Raw genomic sequence first — 19146 nt, 5'->3', positions numbered from 1 at the left:
TTCTTTTTTTTTTTTTTTTTTTTTTTTTAAAGATTTTATTTATTTATTTGACAGAGAGAAATCACAAGTAGGCAGAGAGGCAGGCAGAGAGAGAGAGAGGAGGAAGCAGGCTCCCTGCTGAGCAGAGAGCCTGATGCGGGACTCGATCCCAGGACCCTGAGATCATGACCTGAGCCGAAGGCAGTGGCTTAACCACTGAGCCACCCAGGCGCCCTCAAAGTTTAAGTTTTCAATGGAAAAAATGAAAATACACTAAAAACAAACCATAATAACATGTAAAGAAGGAGAGTCCAAATACAACACTGTACACACACACACACACACACACACACAAATGTTTTCCACACTTGAACCTCCACACACACACAGGTTATTCTCATTTGTTTGGGGTTGACATAACTTCTCACAGACACGACTCCACACTAACTTAACTACATTCTCACATTGCTTGGGGATAGCACCAGTGTCACATTTCTTGGATGACACCAACAGCGCATTTTTTTAAATTTTTATTAACATATAATATATTATTTGCCCCAGGAGTATAGGTCTGTGAATCGTCAGGCTCACACAATTCACAGCAGTCACCATAGCACATACCCTCCCCAATGTCCATAACCCAACCACCTTATCCATAGCCCCCCACCCCAGCAACCCTTAGTTTGTTTTGTGAGATTAAGATTCTTATGCTTTGTCTATAGTTAACTACAGTTAACTATAGTCCCCATGCTTCACATCAGATCCTCAGACTGTATTCATCTTATAACTAGGCCAGTAGGAGACCTGCAGGGAGGCATCCCAAGCTCCTTGTGGACTGGCTTCCTGTAGAGTCCATGACTGGTAGTAGAATCTAAGTCCCTCTGCTGGGTTCCATGTACCCTGCTTGCTATTTTCCCAGTCACTCACCTGCTTCCTAGTTTAGCAATTCATGACTTAATTCTCTGACTGGAGGGAGAGAATGGGCCTTTTTGGCAGCACCCCACAGAGCTGGGGCAGAGTGTACTCACTCACTCACTCACTCATATACTTCAATTTTTGCCCTTGGGAGAAATCACCCCTGAGGAAGACCTTCTTGGCACTGAGCTGTGTCACTTTCAGGGAGAGGTGATGTGGGTGCGGTTAAGCTGTTCCTCTTACCCTCTCCACGGCATCTGCCTTAGACTTTTTTTCTCTAATGCTATGCTAGAACTTCTCTGCTAGACTCTTGGACTTCCACATGGCTCTCTGGTCCATGGGTGATTATCTAAATCAGTATTTTCCACGGCTCCTGGACTGGAGCTAAGAGGAGCTATGATTGGTTCACAGGCCATGGTAGGGTCCACAGCTGCATGGAGGTCTCTATATCCATTACCTGACTCATGGTGGGTGGGACTCCTCCCAGATTCCTTCACCTTGGTGTTGGTGAAAGAACCAAATCCAAATGAGACGAGAGCCAAATCCTCCAGGATACAGAACTGTTTCTGGGTCGATAGCTGGGACCTTGTTTTAGCCTCCTGGATGCAGGTCTGCCTTCTCAAAATGACTCTCCTCTTTCTTGGACCGCACTAGATCTATCTAGATCCTTCTGCATCCAAAAAAGCACTTTTGCCTCTGGATGGATGCCACATTGTTATTAAAGAGATAACAAGAGATGTCTTATTTTGTCATCTTGGTGATGTCAGTCTTCAAAATTCATGTTGATGTCTTATCTCAGTACCTAAGCATGAGTCTGAATTTGGAGATAGGGGGTTGAAAGAGATAATTAAACTAAAATGAGTTCATTAGGAGGGGGCCTCAGTCAGTACGACTGGTGTTGTTGAAAGAAAAAGTGATTAGAACACTGACACACAGAGGGAAGACCATGCAAGACAGAGGTTTGCAGTCATCTGCACACCAAGCAGAGAAGCCTTAGAGGAAACCATCTCAGACGACACCTTCCACTCAGATGACTCACCTCCAAAACAGCGAAAAAAATAAATGTCTGTTGTTTAAACCACCAGTCTATTGTATTTTGCTATGGCAACCTGAAATGCCAGCAACAATGTTTGAAATGCTGAGAACACTAGGTGATATCCTTCATGCCAGCAAACTTGGAGGCAGAATACTCTACAGGACCCCAGAAAATGAAGACTTCCAGAGAGGTTTGGATCACCCACAGAATTGCTCTTATCAATATCAGAAATAGACTAGGATCTCCATTTGCATCAGATGAGCCTCTCTTAGGTTATATATGGTCTTCGTCAGGAGCTCTGTTTTCCATGGTAATTCCTTGGCAGTAATGACACTGCATATAGAAACCTTGCTTGCTGAATAAGATCATAGATTTTTCTTGGTTGTTCTACTATTCAAAAATCCAATTGAATCTGTCACTTGAGCTTAGACTGAAGAGTGGTCTCTGATTAAGGCAAAAGCCTTCTTTGTTATTACACTTAGGTGTTCACCTCTGAAGGAGCAGAGCTGTTATGGCTTCTTAGGTTAGATGAAGAAAATTAAAATAGGAAATAGCCAGAAAACAATTTCTGTGGTTTACAGAAACAATAGAAGTAGATTCATTTACCAGCATTTCCTGAGTATCCAAATAATCAAGAGCAATTTTAACAAAAGTTTTTGAAAAGGAATTGTCACGTATTATGACTATTGGGACAAAGTCCTGTTTTTGAGGCTTCTGTTTTATTAGAACAGGAAGGAATGTAAGAGTATGGTTTTAAAATGTGGATTTCATTAAAGTGTTTGTTTAGCAAATTAACACAAAAATGTGATACAAGAATATAATTCGCAACATGTTGACTACAAGATAGTGGTCTGGTAATGGGAACGAAGTTTGAAAATCTTTGATCAGTATTTGTGCTTTTAGGGAAAGGGCCTGGGTTGTTACATTTTAACTGGAGTGCAGTGAAGAGCCCATTCCTGACTTTGCATTTTAAATGTCTCCGTTCTAAGCTCTAGAAGGTAAAGCAATGTTTTCAAACTTATCCTGTGCTTATTTCACCGCACATTTCAAAGCTTCTATTCCCTTATCTTTTCTCTCCTTAACGCCCCGTGCTAGTTTCTGGTGCCACAAACTCTGTGCTCCAGAATGCAGCGTTCGCCCCAGGTGCTGCGCTCCATGCATGGGCCAGGTGGTTCTAACACTCATTTTGAGACTCAGCAAAGGAAAATCATACTGACAGCAACATGTTCCTTTGGGTGAGGCAAGGCCAGCAGATGAATTTGAGGGTGACCTTGATGATTGACTCAGTAGAGCTGTGTTCCCTTTTGATTTTAGTAACAGGCTTAGTGCTTTTTATAATCATTAACAAATAAACTTCCCAGTGTATGACTTTCTCTAGCCTTCATGACAAACCTATGACAATATAGCTTCTCCATTTCATGGATGAGAGACTTAAGACTCAGAAGGTGGGGTGCTTCCTCCAGATCCCAAAGGCAGGTTCGGAGCTAGAGTTCCTGGGTCTCTTAATTCTTCATTAGCTAAGGGCTCATTCTCTTTCTCAAGACCTTTAGAAATAGCCCTGGCTTCTTTCCTCATTTAACGTGCTCAGGCAATGGCTAAGTGAAGGATAGTCAGACAACCTTTTTTTTTTTTTTGCCAAGGAATTGCCCATTTGAGCTTCAGGTAAGATGAGATCTTGTCCTAATGCTGGAAGATGAAAGATCAAGAGAAGAAGTTGGAATGGTGGAGCGGGCTGGGAGCTTGAAGTTGGAATCTGATTTACTTATTGCTATGGGAATATGGACAGATTTATCTGCATTAAAGCTATGAAATAGGGACTCAGAACTTCAAATATTTTATGGGCTCATGTGGCACCACTTATTTCCACAGACTTCACTTATGCTGAGCATGTTTAAAGACAAATGGACAAGAAGTACCAATTCTTGACAATCTTCTATATTCTTTTCACCTAGTAGCCATAAAGCAGGTCTGCTGAAAAGGATTACTTTAGTCCCAAATAAATAGTTCCTGTTATGATTTAAGATCCTTTGACATTCACAGAAGGGGACTGAGTGAAGAGAATTTCTGCCTCAGTTACCTTTGTGGGGAAGTGAGTGTTAAAAAGCAAACAGCCTCAATCAGATTCTGGCTGCTGGCAACATAATTTCGGGTCAGCTCTTCCCTTTCTGTTCCAGGAGCTGGGGCAGGGGGAGATCTGGTATCTCAAGAGTGTGCCTGGCCAGGTGATAAAGGCAAGGCTGACATCATTTGCTCAGCCAAGAGATTTTATATCTTGCGCTATGTTGACATAACTTGTCCTTTTAAAAATACACTGTTATTGGGGTGCCTGGGTGGCTCAGTGGGTTGATCCTCTGCCTTCGGCTCAGGTCATGATCTCAGGGTCCTGGGATCGAGCCCCACATCCGGCTCTCTGCTCGGCAGGGGGCCTGCTTCCTCCTCTCTGCCTCCTCTCTGCCTGTGTCTCTGCCTACTTGTGATCTCTTTCTGTCAAGTAAATAAATTTAAAAAAAATTTAAAAATACACTGTTATTAATATATTTTGATTGAAACAGTATGTAAGCCAGTGTCTTAACATACTTGTGCAGTTGGCTTTTTGTCTTGAAGATGTGCATACTTTAATTGCTTTATGAAATAGCATAAATCTAGAATACTTAAAAATATGCTTTACTATGCTAAATCTGGTAGAAAATGATATGAGCCCACTGAATATTCATATTTTTCTGTATGATAATCTAAGAAGGCATGGATTATAAATAATGTTATTGTCCTGATCTGTAGTTACTTTGAAATAAACCTATGTGATTAGCATGTATTACTCTGGAATGCCCTGATCTGATAGCCTTCCCTGTAAAATGCTCTATGCATCTTTTGGGAGGTTATCTCAAGTTCACCTATCTCAATAGCTTCCCTCATTTCTTCACGCAGGTATTGTTAGATATTTCCTAATGACATTTACCAAATCATGCTTACATCTTATAATACAGATGCATATTATAGTCAAGCATGTTTCTGTTTGCTTCCAAATATGGGCATATGCATTGTTTGTTTTTGTGTCTCCAGAACCTAGCATAGTTCTTTTTTAAAAAAAATTATTTTTTTATTAACCTATAATGTATTATTAGCCCCAGGGGTACAGGTCTGTGAATCGCTAGGTTTACACACTTCACAGCACTTACCATAGGACACACCTTCCCCAATGTCCATAACCCAACCACCCTCTCCCTCCCCCCTTCCCCCCAGCAACACTCAGTTTATTTTGTGAGATTAAGAGTCTCTTATGGTTTGTCTCCCTCCCAATCCCATCTTGTTTCATTTTTTCCTTCCCTACCCCCAAAACCACCCACTTTATCTCTCAGCTTCCTCATATCAGGGAGATAATATGATAATTGTCTTTCTCTGATTGACTTATTTCGCTCAGCATAATACTCTCTAGTTCCATCCATGTCGTCGCAAATGGCAAGATTTCATTTCTTTTGATGGCTGCATAGTATTCCATTATAGATATATACCACATCTTCTTTATCCATTCATCTGTTGATGGAAATCTAGGTTCTTTCCATAGTTTGGCTATTGTGGACATCCTAGCATAGTGCTTGACATTGAATAGATTACCTGTTGACTGAAAGTACTGAATTTTCTCACTCATATTAATGAACACTTCAATTGCAAGAAGGACCATTTATCTTTATCTTACCAGTGTTTGGCCCTATCACGCACGTAGTAGGATTTCAAAATATACATTTTTGAACTAGAAAGGCAGAATTTCTTTTTCTTTTTTTCCTTCTTCGCCTACCCCTTATGCTATGCCTTTTATTCCTATGACTTATTCATTCCATAACCAGAAGCCTGTATCTCCCACTTCCCTTCATCCCTTTTGTCCAACCATCAGTTTGTTCTGTATATTTATAGGTCTGATTCTGTTTCAAAAGTATTATTTAAGTGAATAAAACAAAAAATACATTTAAATATCTTCTATCTAAATTAAGATAATTATTATTGTCTTTAACTTTTGTGTTTAGCACAATGTTTAAGAAGAATATATGAACCTGGTGATGGCTCAGGCTTAGGAAGGAAGTCAATTATTTTTGCAAAATTAGTTTATTGTACACTTATATAACAATTGTCTTACAATAATGATATTTTTCTAAAGAAACCAAGGTTCCAGACTCTAGAGATACAGTGCTAAATTAAAAAAAAAAAATGTTATCTATTTTCATAGTATTTATATCCTATCAAAGAGATATTTGTTAAAAGTAAATATAGAAAACATATGAAATTACAGATTATGGTAAATTCTATAGAGAAAAATAATCACGTCTAGATTTGTAGAATAAAATGGAAGGTCTATTTATTCTTGTGAAGTGATTCACAGACCTGTACCCCTGGGGATAAAAATATATGTTTATAAAAAATAAAAAATTATATATAAAAAAAAATGGAAGGTCTATTTGAGGAACCACTAAGCTGAAACCTAGATGATGTACAGATGGAATAATAAAGGGCACGTCATTCTAGGCTCTGAAAACAGTGTGAGTGAAGACCAAGAAGTGGAAGAAGGTTTGATGTGTTCAAACAACTGAGAGCAAGTGTTATTTGAACAGTGTATGGGGGCACCTGGGTGGGTTAAGCCTCTGCCTTCGGCTTAGGTCATGATCTCAGGGTCCTGGAATCGAGCCCTGCATTGGGCTCTCTGCTCAGCAGGGAGCCTGCTTCCCCCTCTCTCTCTCTGCCTGCCTCTCTGCCTACTTGTGATCTCTCTGCCAAATAAATAAATAAAATCTTAAAAAAAAAAAAAGAACACAGTGTATGAATGGCAAAGTGGCACAGAAGGAGGTTGGCAGAATAAATGGTGGCAAGATTATGTAGAACCTTGTAGGTTATTTTCAGAGTTTGCAACTTCTTTAATTTATTTTCTTAAGTAAATTGGGGAACTACTGAAAAATTGCAAGGAGGTTGTATGAATTGATTTACATTTTAAGAACATCATTTGTAATATACAACATGGTGGCTATAGTTACAACACTCTATTATATTTTGGAAGACACTAAAGAAGATGGTTTTTAAAGTTCTTATCACAAGAAAAAAGAATTTTTAACTATGTGTGGCAATTGGTGATAACCAGATTTAATGTAGTGATCATTTTGTAATACATACAAATACCAAATCAATATGCTATCCACCTGAAACTTATATATGTTATATGTAAATTACATCTCATTAAAAAGTCCTTGTGGCTGCTGAGTGAGGAATTGGGGAAACAAGGCAGACCTGGGGAAGTGAGTTGGAGAGGCTGTTGTGGTGGACCTGTGGACTTGTGAAAGAATTTTGGAGAATTATTTCAAAGGATATAGAGAAAAGTATAGAGATAGGAGCTGTTTTAGGGAGGAAGACCATTAGGCTGGATCAGGTAATGGTGAGAGGGAAAGGGGAGTTTTTAAGAATGACTCTTCTTAGAAATTAGTATTTGGATAAATGGAAGAACTATGCACTGATATGTGAATGACAATAGGAAAAGTCTACTTTTATGCTACACCTGAAGACTCAGAGATCAGTTAAATACATCATAATTTTAAAAGATCTGAGAAATAGGTGAAGCAAGGACATCAAGTATGTAGCTTATTATGTAAACCTAGAGCTCATAGAAGTAGTATTGATTTATAATATACATTTCAGAGTCAGTGACCTGTAGATGATATTTAATGTCTTGAGAATGAATGAATATAAGAATTAATATAGGAATAAATGAATTATATATGTAATTATTTATATATTCAGGTATAATATGAATGAATCACATATATGAATATATATATTTCTTACGGTTCTGTTTCTCTGGATAACACTGACTAACAGCACTATGATATCTATTATACTGCATAGTTTCCCATTATATGCTATATATTTCCATATTTTTGGCCTTGCTAGAAGCAGCCAATTCCTGAACACTTTCATTTTCATATAAAAATATATTTAATCTAAGCAAGAATATTTTTTTTCCTGGTAAATAACTCATTCCTCATCAGTTCAGCTAATGGCATATGGCCTTGCTTCATATTTCATTAATTCATTAATTCTGCAAATATATATATATATATATATATATATATATATATATATATATATATACAGTCTTGGTTCACACAACTAAGGAGGCTGAGTAATCCCATGATTTACCATGTTCAAGCTGGAGACCCAGGAAAGCTGCTGGAGGAAATTGATGTCTCAACTTAGGTGGGCAGGCAGAGAACAATTCAACCATTCTCCAATTTTTTGTTCTTTTCAGGCTCTCAACAAATTGGATGATGTTCACCTGCATTGGAGAGGGCATCTGCTATACACAGTCTACCAATTCAAATGTTCATGTCTTCCAGAAACACCCTCAGAGACACACAACTTGTTATATCTTAACAAGTTTAACAAGCTATCTGGGCATCCTGTGTCCCAGTCAAGCTGATATATAAAAGTGACTATTACAATAGCATAGACTTCATTATGTTCTTGGATTTAATTTTGATATGCTACTAACAGAGTAGGTTAGATACATGTCTGTATTGTACACTGTCTTTTATTTCAATGGTGGTTACAAAAACTATTTCCACACACAAACTTCTTTTTGTAGAGTGTGATCTTGTGTCAGTATAGATTTATTTGCACCATAAAGTAAATATAAGTCAAGATATATATTCTAGAAGCTGGTACTTTGTTCTCTTAATAGCAACAATGGTATCAAGAAAGAAATGCCTTTTTATTGTAAGAAATCAACTCAGAATGTGGTACTAACATGTAGGTGCATTTCATTTTATAAGAATGTTTAAGAATGATTCGGGGTCTCTTCTGATTCCATAAAAATTTTTGGAATTTTTGGAATTCTTCTTTGAAGAATACCGGTGGAATTTTGATCGGAATGGTATTAAAAGTATAGATTGCTCTAGGCGGTATAGACATTTTAACAATGTTGATTCTTCCGATCCAAGAGCATGGAACGTTCTTCCATCTTTTTGTGTCTTCTTCAATTTCTTTCATGAGTGTTCTGTAGTTCCTCAATACAGATCCTTTACCTCTTTTGTTAGGTTTATTCCTAGGTGTCTTATGGTTCTTGGTGCTATAGTAAATGGTATCGATTCTCTAATTTCCCTTTCTGTATTTTCATTGTTAGTGTATAAGAAAGCCACTGATTTCTGCAGATTGACTTTGTATCCTGCCACGTTGCTGAATTGTTGTATGAGTTCTAGTAGTTTGGGGGTGGAGTCTTTTGGGTTTTCCATATAAAGAATCATGTCATCTGCGAAGAGAGAGAGTTTGACTTCTTCATTGCCAAATTTGGGTACCTTTTATTTTTCTTTGTTGTCTGATTGTTGTTGCTAGGACTTCTAAGACTATGTTGAACAAGAGTGGTGAAAGTGGGCATCCTTGTCTTGTTCCTGATCTCAATGGGAAGGCTGCAAGCTTTTTCCCATTGAGGATGATATTTGCTGTGGGTCTTTCATAGATAGATTTGATGAGGCTCAGGAATGTTCCCTCTATCCCTATACTTTGAAGCGTTTTAATCAGGAACGGATGCTGGATTTTGTCAAATGCTTTTTCTGCATCAATTGAGAGGACCATGTGGTTCTTCTCTCTTCTCCTATTAATTTGTTGTATCACACTGATTGATTTGCGAATGTTGAACCATCCTTGTAGCCCAGGGATGAATTCCACCTGATCGTGGTGGATAATCTTTTTAATGTGCTGTTGGATCCTGTTGGCTAGGATCTTGTTGAGAATCTTAGCATCATATTCATCAGTGATATTGGCCTAAAATTCTCCTTTTTTGTAGGGTCTTTGCCTGGTTTGAGGATCAGGGTAATGCTGTCTTCATAGAAAGAGTCTGGAAATTTTCCTTTTGCTTCAATTTTTTGAAACAGCTTCAGGAGAATAGGTGTTATTTCTTCTTTGAAAGTTTGGTAGAATTCCCCAGGGAATCTGTCAGGTCCTGGACTCTTGTTTTTTGGGAGGTTTTTGATCACTGCTTCAATCTCGTTACTAGATAACTGTCTATTCAGGTTGTCGATTTCTTCCTGGTTCAATTTTGGGAGATTATAGTTTTCCAGGAATGCATCCATTTCGTCTAGGTTGCTAAACTTATTGGCATATATGTGTTGATAATAACTTCTGATGATTGTTTCTACTTCCTTGGTGTTAGTTGTGATCTCTCCCTTTTCATTCATAATTTTATGAATTTGGGCTTTCTCTCTTTTCTTTTGGATTAGTGTGGCCAATGGTTTATCGATCTTATTGATTCTTTCAAAAACCAGCTTCTAGTTTCATTGATACGTTCTACTGTATCTCTGGTTTCTACCTCATTGATCTCAGCTCTAATCTTGATAATTGAGGATAATAAATAAATAAATAAATACTTCAAAAAAATAAAGGACAAATAGTCGCCTTTGAAGCTGAAGGGAAACTAAAATTTGTTGAGGACTCGTTATATGAAAAAGAATGTGATACATGTATTCTGTGGTTACCTCACTCTAATTGATGTACTTGGTATATATTGGAGATGCCCTGCTGTTATGATTGTTATATGATACTGTTAAATGTCAAGTAGGCATGCATCTCTTTTCTAACAGGGATGTAGAAGGGGCTGATTCTGGAGATAAGGTAAATAAAACATTCTTCTATACAGTGAGTACTTTGTTATTCAAGTGAATTAATTTATATCGCAAACCTAGACCCCTCCTCTAAACTTCTGTTACTTATTCCCTCATGATCCTTAGGTATTTTGTATATTTGTGTTTTGATATATTTCTTTACTTTGCAGTGATGACATCTTTTTAACAACTGGAGTTTTACATTTAAAAATTATGTATTTAGTCTCATAATTTTTTAATCATAATTAAGTGACCTTTTGTGCTTTAGTTCATGAAGTACATACAGCTCATTCTAGGTGCTCTGCTTCTTTGTCTTATTTCTAGAAGCTGGGTTCCCTGAAGTTTGTTTTTGTTTTTTTAAGATTTTAAAAAATTTTTAAGTAATTTCTACAGCCAATATGGGGTTTGAACTCACAGCCCTGAGATCAAGAGTTGCATGCTCTACTGACTGAACCAGCCAGGCGTCCCTTTTATTTCTTTTTTCCAACTCCAGGTCCTGTTCATCCTTGCTTATAAAGATAAACTGAAAGTGTTCTCTTTAAGCAGCAAATCTGCTCATGTATTCTTGGATGATGCAGAAGACAGTCTGCCCCACGTGGACACAGTAGAACCATTAACATTCTCACAGTCTCAGGAATGATGAGGTTGACACATAAAACTCTGCGTCTTTCCTGGGTTTCAGCAGCCCTGGGCTTGACACATCCCTCTGAGCTGGCCCACTGTCCTATCTTAGTTGCTGCTGCACTCAGGAGAATTAGCAAGTTGTAGACCAGAAGGTAGAACTTTTAGGCCATCATCTTCCTCCAGATGGATGATTCATCTGGAATCTCAGAGACATCTCAAAATGTTATGTATAAAAAAAGCTCCTTCCATTCTCTCCCTGTCTCCAAAGCTGTTTTTTCTGTGAATGTCCCTGTCTCAGTACGTGACATCACTACCCATCTTGTACCAGAAGCCAGACACTCGGAAACCATGCTTGTGTCTTTGCATCCCCTCATTTTTACTGCCCTATTTAATACCGAGGCAAATCCTGTTGGCCAAGTCACCAAAATGTCTTAAATATGCTCAAGTTTTTTCATCTCTATTGCTATTACTTCTGTGAAAGTTATCACTATCTTTCTCCTGGACTAGAACAATAACCACCTAACTGGTCACTGCTTCCATAGCTAAAGGGATTAAAAAGAAAAGACATACTGTAACTCTCTACTGAAAATGATTTCCTCATTGTATCCAGAATAAAACAAAATCTTCTTACTGTTCTTTAAAACTTCTATTGCATTTTGCTTCTGCCCCATTCTCTAGTCTTACCCATTGCATCCTTCCTTTGGTTCTTTACACTTCAGCACTCTTATTTCTTGTCCTAAAACACATCAGCCTTTTTTCTTGTTCCAGGTACTACTCCTAGTACATTTGGTCATTATTTTATTTACCTACGAGGTCTTTCCGCTCGGCATGAATGCAAATTCCTTCAGGGCCTTTAACATTTTAGTTTAATTTATCTCAGTATCTCTAGAGTTTAGAAGAATACACACAGCACATGATTACCCTTTTTCAAATAAATGAAATTAGATTTATGTGTGAATGGAATAATATGAGTAATCTAAAATACAATGATTGGTATTCTTATACATAGTCCAGGGTTGTGATATTCTGAATAAAATACACTTTTATCTTCATACAGGACATTATAAAGTTTCTCTTTGGATTCTCTCTGTACTATAAAACTAATTAATGTTACGTGGATAATTGTGCAAAAATGGTCTTTAACATTGTCATATTTTTAAGTCATAGACAGTGCTGATGCTAATGAGCCTTTGCATATGCAAAGTGGTTATTATTTGGTCTCACAACATGGATGTTGATAGAAGAATAGATGAAGAGCCAAGAGATATGAATTCTAGTCACACACAGCATCATTAGCAAATTATGTGTGTGATCTTCTGTATGTTATTTAATCTCTCTAAACCTCAGCTTTCTTGAATGTGACATGAGATGATGGATTGTGATGAAGATTATTTCAAATAATGTATTTAAGCATCCTAGGGAGGAAAACTGCCAAAACTTCTATTATATTTTAGTAGCTAATAATAAAATAATAACTGTCTTAGTTCAGGCTGCCAGAACAAAATATCATAGATTATATGGTTTAAATAACAGACGTTTATTTTCTTAAACAGTTCTGGAGGCTGGAAGTCCATGATCAGGATGCCAGCATGGTCAGTTTCTGGTGAGGGTCGACTTCCTGGTTTGTAGTCAGTCACCATCATACTGTGTGCCCATAGGACCTCTCTTTTGTGTGTTCAGAAAGAGAGAGTATGAGCTCTCTGGTGTCTCTTCTTTAAGGGCATTATTCTTATTGGACCAGGGCCGCATCCACATGACCTCGTTTAACCCTAATTATCTCCCGATAGGCTCTATCTTCAAATACAATCATTTTAGAATTTAGAGCTCCAAAATGTGAATTTTGGGGAGACACAATTTGTCCTTAGCAATGACAAATGTAAGATAATATATTTTCAAGTGCTCATTTATGGGTGTGTTAAGTTCTTTTATTTTCTAGATCTTTTTTTCTTTTGAGTTTTTAATGATCTATTGGGTTTTCTAGAAAGTAATGGTTTTCCTTTGATATTGGTTTTAATATTTATATTAATATACTGATTCATTGTTTGGCTTAGGAAGAATGATTTCCAAATTTGGAGAGACACTTTTTTAAAGGAGTTGCTGAGAGGAATTTTTTCCCTAATATTTTAAAGGCTTTATTACCTTGGTTTTATATAGTATTGAGGCAAAAGAATTTTAATGGCTCATCCCATGGCTGCCCAGTGGCATATGTTTAAGCATACACTGTCCATGCAATTGTCAGAAACAAATCTTGAAGTCTTCATTGCACAGTGATGTGGTAGAGTGTCAAGGGCACTAGACTCTAAGACTTTGATTTAAATTTAGGCCTTGTTCATAAACCGCTAGTGACCTTAGGAAAATTACTTAATCTTTCTGCATATCATAGTGTTATCAGTAAAGAAAAGATAAGAACACTTTTCATGCAGAAACTGTGAAGATTAAATGGAAGTGTGGATGCCAGGCTCATTAGATACTCTGGGCATGCTGAGATACTCATTTTCACTTCATTCCCCAATCTGACTAATTTATAAGCAAGTTTTAAATCATTGGTACCATGTAAATTGATTGCAAACATGACTTCTGTAAAGACAAACAAAGGTTATGGTGGCAGGCTGGGAAGCAATGGGTAAAATGTACACAGTACTAGAGAGCCAAGAAATTTTGTCGAATTTCGTAACAGAAGGTGTGCAGACAATAGGAACTTTAAGAATGGCTCTTTTTTCCATCATATTCCTGCTATCTGTGCGTGAATGTGTGTGTCTGTGATTGTGAATGATAGAGGCAGAGATAGTGAGAGAGAGGAAAAAGTAAGTAGGAAGTAACATCAAATTCATGTTTTCTATTACAGCTTAAAAAAAAAACAAGACTAATTATTTTATACGTATGGTGACTTTGTCATTTCTCCTACATAGTATATTTCTACAGAATAACAGGATAACAGGTATTTCTTGAAAAGATTTCCTATGTAAAAAACTATTATATGACCAAGAAGAAAAAAACAATAAACACACTGTTTTTGATATTTGTTTTAGTTTTACCATTGGAAAATTAACAATGTTAAACTTAGTTAATAAAATATTAATTGAACAGTAAAAAGACCATAAAAGTTTTTAAAAAGTTTAAAAAAAAAGCACTTTGACTGTCATGGTCAATTAATTGTTAACTATAATATGTATAATATAATAATAAAACAATCTCTGGATTTTTTCTATTAGTATTTAAGATCTCAATTGGCTTGTGAAGTTCATCTGAGAAAAAAGAAAATAACCTATCTATCTACTCCTTTAGATGCATGAATAATTTCTGAGAAAGATTGATATCCTCTGCTCTAATGATTCCAGAAATATATTTTAAAACATCAAATTTAAGTCTTCTCCATAATGTGTCAGGAAAATTGGAAGTGACCTAGAAAATTAAATTTTATGGCCTCAGATCAGTAATGTCAGAAATTAGTGACTTGTTACAGAGGAAACTCCAAGGTGGGATATTAGAGAATATGAAGTGAAACATTAGTACAAGTTTGTGGGTCACTACACAGAGCAAAATGTACAAACAGAGATAAAGGAAAAGATTGTATTATAAAAATGTTTCTAATATAAGAGGCATTAATATGTTACATAACTTGTATATAATATATACAAGTATATATACAAGGTATATTTTATTATAATAGTATATACACAGTAGTTTGTATATGTATATACACATACATATATGTATATGTGTGTATATATGTATACTTGTATTTGAGTGCATGCACATAAAACATTTTTTCCCAAGAACAATTATAAACTCTTGAGAAAAAATATTAACAATGGTAACAACAGCAAAACTGTTTTATTGCATTCGAGACTGATCAAAAGGAAGGTGCACCTGGAGCTATATAACCTGGGTGAGACTACTATATTTAAATATACAAACTTCTCTTAAGTCCTTGGCTGCCCAGCAGTGCACATGCACAAAACTAAACGTATGAGCAAATCGGAGGGTGAACAATAGCTGAAAGCTGCAAGAGTGGGGAGATTTTAGTAGCCACTTCTAACAGAAGAGACAGAGTTTTAGAGTTTGAGTCTCACCAAACTAGAGGGTCTCAGTAAACGCCTTGAGTTTTCCCAGAAGAGGTATGCCTTAGGAGTAAAGACTCTGCCCATGATTAAGAGAATAACCCTAAACTGAAAGGAAAAGCTAAAATAGATTTACCCTAACAAAATATAAAACCAGCTTCCACAAATTTGAATGTTCCCACCAGTAATTTTACTGCCTGCTATGGGAAAACATAGCAGTTTTCAGATGAAGATAATAGCATATAGAATCTTAACACCATATCTCACAATATCCAGTACATAACCAAAAATTATTATGATGCACATATAAAAAGTAATTCATAATCAAGAAAAAGATGAATCAATAGATTCTGCAGTTAGCAGATAAGGTCTTTAAATAACTATGATAAATATGTTAAAACAGTTACAGGAAAAGTTGGTTATAATGAATTAAAAGATGCAGGTTCTCAGGAGATTTATCAAAACTATTACAAATGAAAATCTTATGTCAATATCTGAAGTCAATACAAAGCACTAGATTTCATTTCAATTATGATTATGTGAATATTGATAATAATTATTTGATAATACTTGATTCATTTTGTCAGTATCTCCTATCACTTTCTAAAATTATACTCCTATAACAAGACATTTTTTTCTTTCACTACTAGAAGAGAGAAATAATTTTCTTAGAACCTTTAAATTAGCAAAATCATTGAACTGTTGAGTTCCCATTAACTACCATTTTTGACTAGAGTCAATTCTTGTTAGCAACACACAAAACATGAAAATCAGTGAACAGTGTCTTATCAAAAATTAAAACCAGATTTGGAGAGCCAAAATGAATCATGATCTTTTAATATTTCAGTCATAAACATTAGAAGATTGTTGGGGCGTCTGGGTGGCTCAGTGGATTAAGCCGCTGCCTTTAGCTCAGGTCATGATCTCAGTGTCCTGGCATCGAGCCCCACATCGGGCTCTCTGCTCAGCGGGGAGCCTGCTTCCCCTTCTCTCTGCCTAGCTCTCCGCCTACTTGTGATCTCTCTCTGTCAAATAAATAAATAAAATCTTTAAAAAAAAAAGAAGATTGTGATTCATTTGAGTTATGGTTTAAGACAAATAAGCAAGAAAAAACAGCAAAATTTGATTCATTTTAAATATTCTGTCCTCCACATTAAGTATAACCTTTCACATATGAAAATAATTTTTAAAGTAATGACTCATTGAAATAGAGGAATAGAAGAATTTAACTGTGATACATCCCCACTTTAAAAGAAATTGTGTTCACCAGTCATCCAGGAGTAAAGGCAATTAGGAGAAAAAATGTACCTCAAGACACTAATGAAGTTTACAGGTAAAGAAGAAAAATGAGGCGTGAAAAATAATGCAATATACTGAAAAAAAAATCAGTGTCTATGGATTTAGAAGAACCAAAATTCTCACTGTTTTTCGGTCTTCCTTCAAGGGCATTTGGTCATCAGAAAAAAATAATCCAAGGAAACAGATTTATTTATTCATTTTAAAAGCATTTATAGAGTTCCTGAATTATGCTAGGCACTCTAAATTGTGGAATATCTAAAGGTGATTGGGCTGTGAACCCTGCTCTTAAGCTTTGTAGTTTGTTGGAAGAGATAGTTAAGCAAGTTGAACAAGTGGATGCTTTCTATATAATAGTAAGTTGCATGCTGGAGTTTTCCATGTGCTATTGCAGGTGTCTGAAGGCAAAAGGGGGATGGACGTAGGAAAGAGGCAGGAAATAGCCAAGTGAGAGGAGCAGAAAAGGGGTAGAAGAGTAGGGGAGAAGAGTGTCTTAGTGACAGAAAATAAAATATGCAAAACTTATATCTCACTCTAATACTATACAAGGCTTGATTGACTAGGAGGTAGTGCACAGTACAGGATACATGATGCAGAAGATGGGGGAAATAGATGGAAGTGAGCTTAGGGAGGGGTAAGTGCAATTTAGAGGCCAGAGAAGCCAGTACAGGATTTTAAGGAAGGTATTAATAGATTCAGCTCTTAAGAGAGATCACTTAGAAGACAGTGTAGAATGGATTTTATTTGAGTGAGATTAAAATGGAGGCAGGAGGATCCTTAGTAGACAAGGATATTCTCTAGGTGAGAAAATACATAGATCTAAGTTAGAGTAGAGCAGGAGCTTATGAAAGAAGGGAATCTATTTGAGGCTTTCAGAGTTCATTTGAAGAGCCCTATTACTGATTGGATTTCAGCCGATGAAGGGGAGATATTACAGATTAAACCCAGTTTTTGTGTTTGTTTGTTTTGATCCGAACTACTATTCAGTTATGAACTAGGGAAGAAGAATTTCAGGAATAAAGATGATTAAATCATTTTGACCACTTATTTTGAAACGATTATTATAGTTGGGCTGGGGTAAGATATGATGAATAGAATTTTAATGTGGAGCCTAGAACCTGGGCCTCAGAAGAAACGTCTAGAAACGGGCATAATATAAATGTAGATTTGGAAGTAATTTTCAAGGGTGTTGATGTAGATGAAATTATCCAAATAAAACTCTATATGACAGCTATAAAAATATGAAGAATGGGCCTCTGGGGTCAAGACTGTCATTTTAGTGGTAGTTAGAGGAAAAAGAGCCATAAAGAGATACTGAAGAGGAATTGCCTGAGGGGAGAATAGAGACAAATACCATAGGAGAGACCTCTCAAATGGAGAGTGATCAGAAGATATCTGTTGCTCCAATCTGGCCAGGGACTGAGTATCTCCAATAGTTTTAGCAATAAAGAACGCAAAAGTAAATTTTGCAAAGATAGTTTCAGAAGAATGGTATGTTGGAACCCCAAAAAACTTAACAGAGAAGTAAACAATTGGTAAACAAGAGGAAAATGCAAGTATGAACAACTCAAGGTGAAAGCGATGTGAGGGTGCCTGCCTTTTGAGCGGAATCATCGTGAAGTGGAAGATGGTTTTTTAGGTGATGGAAGAATAGTCTTGAGAAGGAGGCGCCAAGGATCCAGGACACAGATAGGGCATAGATGAAGAACATGGGAACACCATCACTGGAGGAAGACCGCGGAAACTTGATGAGGTGTGCAGATGGTGTGCCTTGCTAGGAATTGTTCTGGACTATGGAACAGACGTGTTGCTGTGGAGCCATGGAACTCAGTTGCGTGGAAGCAAGAAGACCCAAGAGTGACCATTGTTAAGGCCATTGGGAAAGGGCATTCACCAGCTTTAAGGAAACACACTTCTTAAAATTAAATTAAAATGCATATTGAAGTTCAAATCAGATTGAATTAGAGGATAAAAATTAATGGGAATGCTGTAAGGTCGTTTGCTGGATCTACCTGTCTTCACATTGGAATATACATACCTATGACTGTCTTAGAAAAAGGATTAAAAATAAATAGATTCTCCCTTTTCTCCTTAAAATTAATATCAATAAAACTAGAATTAAAAAAAAAAAACCAAAACAGCTAGATTTTTTTTCCCCAGCCAAGTAGCATAACCTAGTACTGTAGCTGGATGAAAAAAGAATGATTTTGTGTGAAGCAACACAATTCAGAGAGATGGGAATCTGATCTTTGTTGTTCAATCACCCAAAAATATGGATTCTATGACCTTCCTCCAAAACTTAAAAAAAAATATTAACAACTTCATATATTGGAAAATAATTCCTTTAGCTTGTGGCAAGATATTTTTCGGCTTATCATCACAGAATATAATAGAACAGCCGCTTGTACAGCATCCATGCACTAAAAAATGAAATCATTATAGAAAAAACGTTCCCAAACCCTGCTTCCCTTTTGGCCTAATGGACTTGAGGAAAGTGAGGGTAAAGACCTTTACAGTTGAATCATTTTCTCAAGGCTGCCGAAATTCTAAATGTCTTATAGGAAGATAGGAGAACAATAGAAACGGAATTGTAAGGTCTGAGGTC

The 19146-nt window shown here is 36.6% G+C and overlaps 2 protein-coding genes across 6 annotated transcripts in view; one reads left to right on the top strand and one right to left on the bottom strand.

Moving 5' to 3' along the window:
- The window catches only part of LOC309863817 (uncharacterized protein), a 120738-nt gene extending 112350 nt beyond the window's left edge, over positions 1-8388 (top strand). For all 5 annotated transcript variants that reach the window (XR_014311268.1, XR_014311269.1, XR_014311270.1 and 2 more), the window contains one exon: positions 8214-8388. Coding sequence is in view for 2 of the 5 variants with exons in the window: in XM_082728999.1 (XP_082585125.1) it covers positions 8214-8384 (171 nt within the window). In the remaining 3 variants the exon portion in view is untranslated. The remainder of the gene's footprint in view (positions 1-8213) is intronic.
- TACR3 (tachykinin receptor 3) overlaps positions 1-19146 on the bottom strand; it is an 86920-nt gene that overhangs the window by 8670 nt on the left and 59104 nt on the right. The window lies entirely within an intron of this gene.

Source organism: Mustela nivalis (assembly GCF_964662115.1).
Source record: "Mustela nivalis genome assembly, chromosome: 4".
Taxonomy (NCBI): Eukaryota; Metazoa; Chordata; class Mammalia; order Carnivora; family Mustelidae; genus Mustela; species Mustela nivalis.
This window is presented reverse-complemented; position numbering and strand designations above follow the sequence as displayed.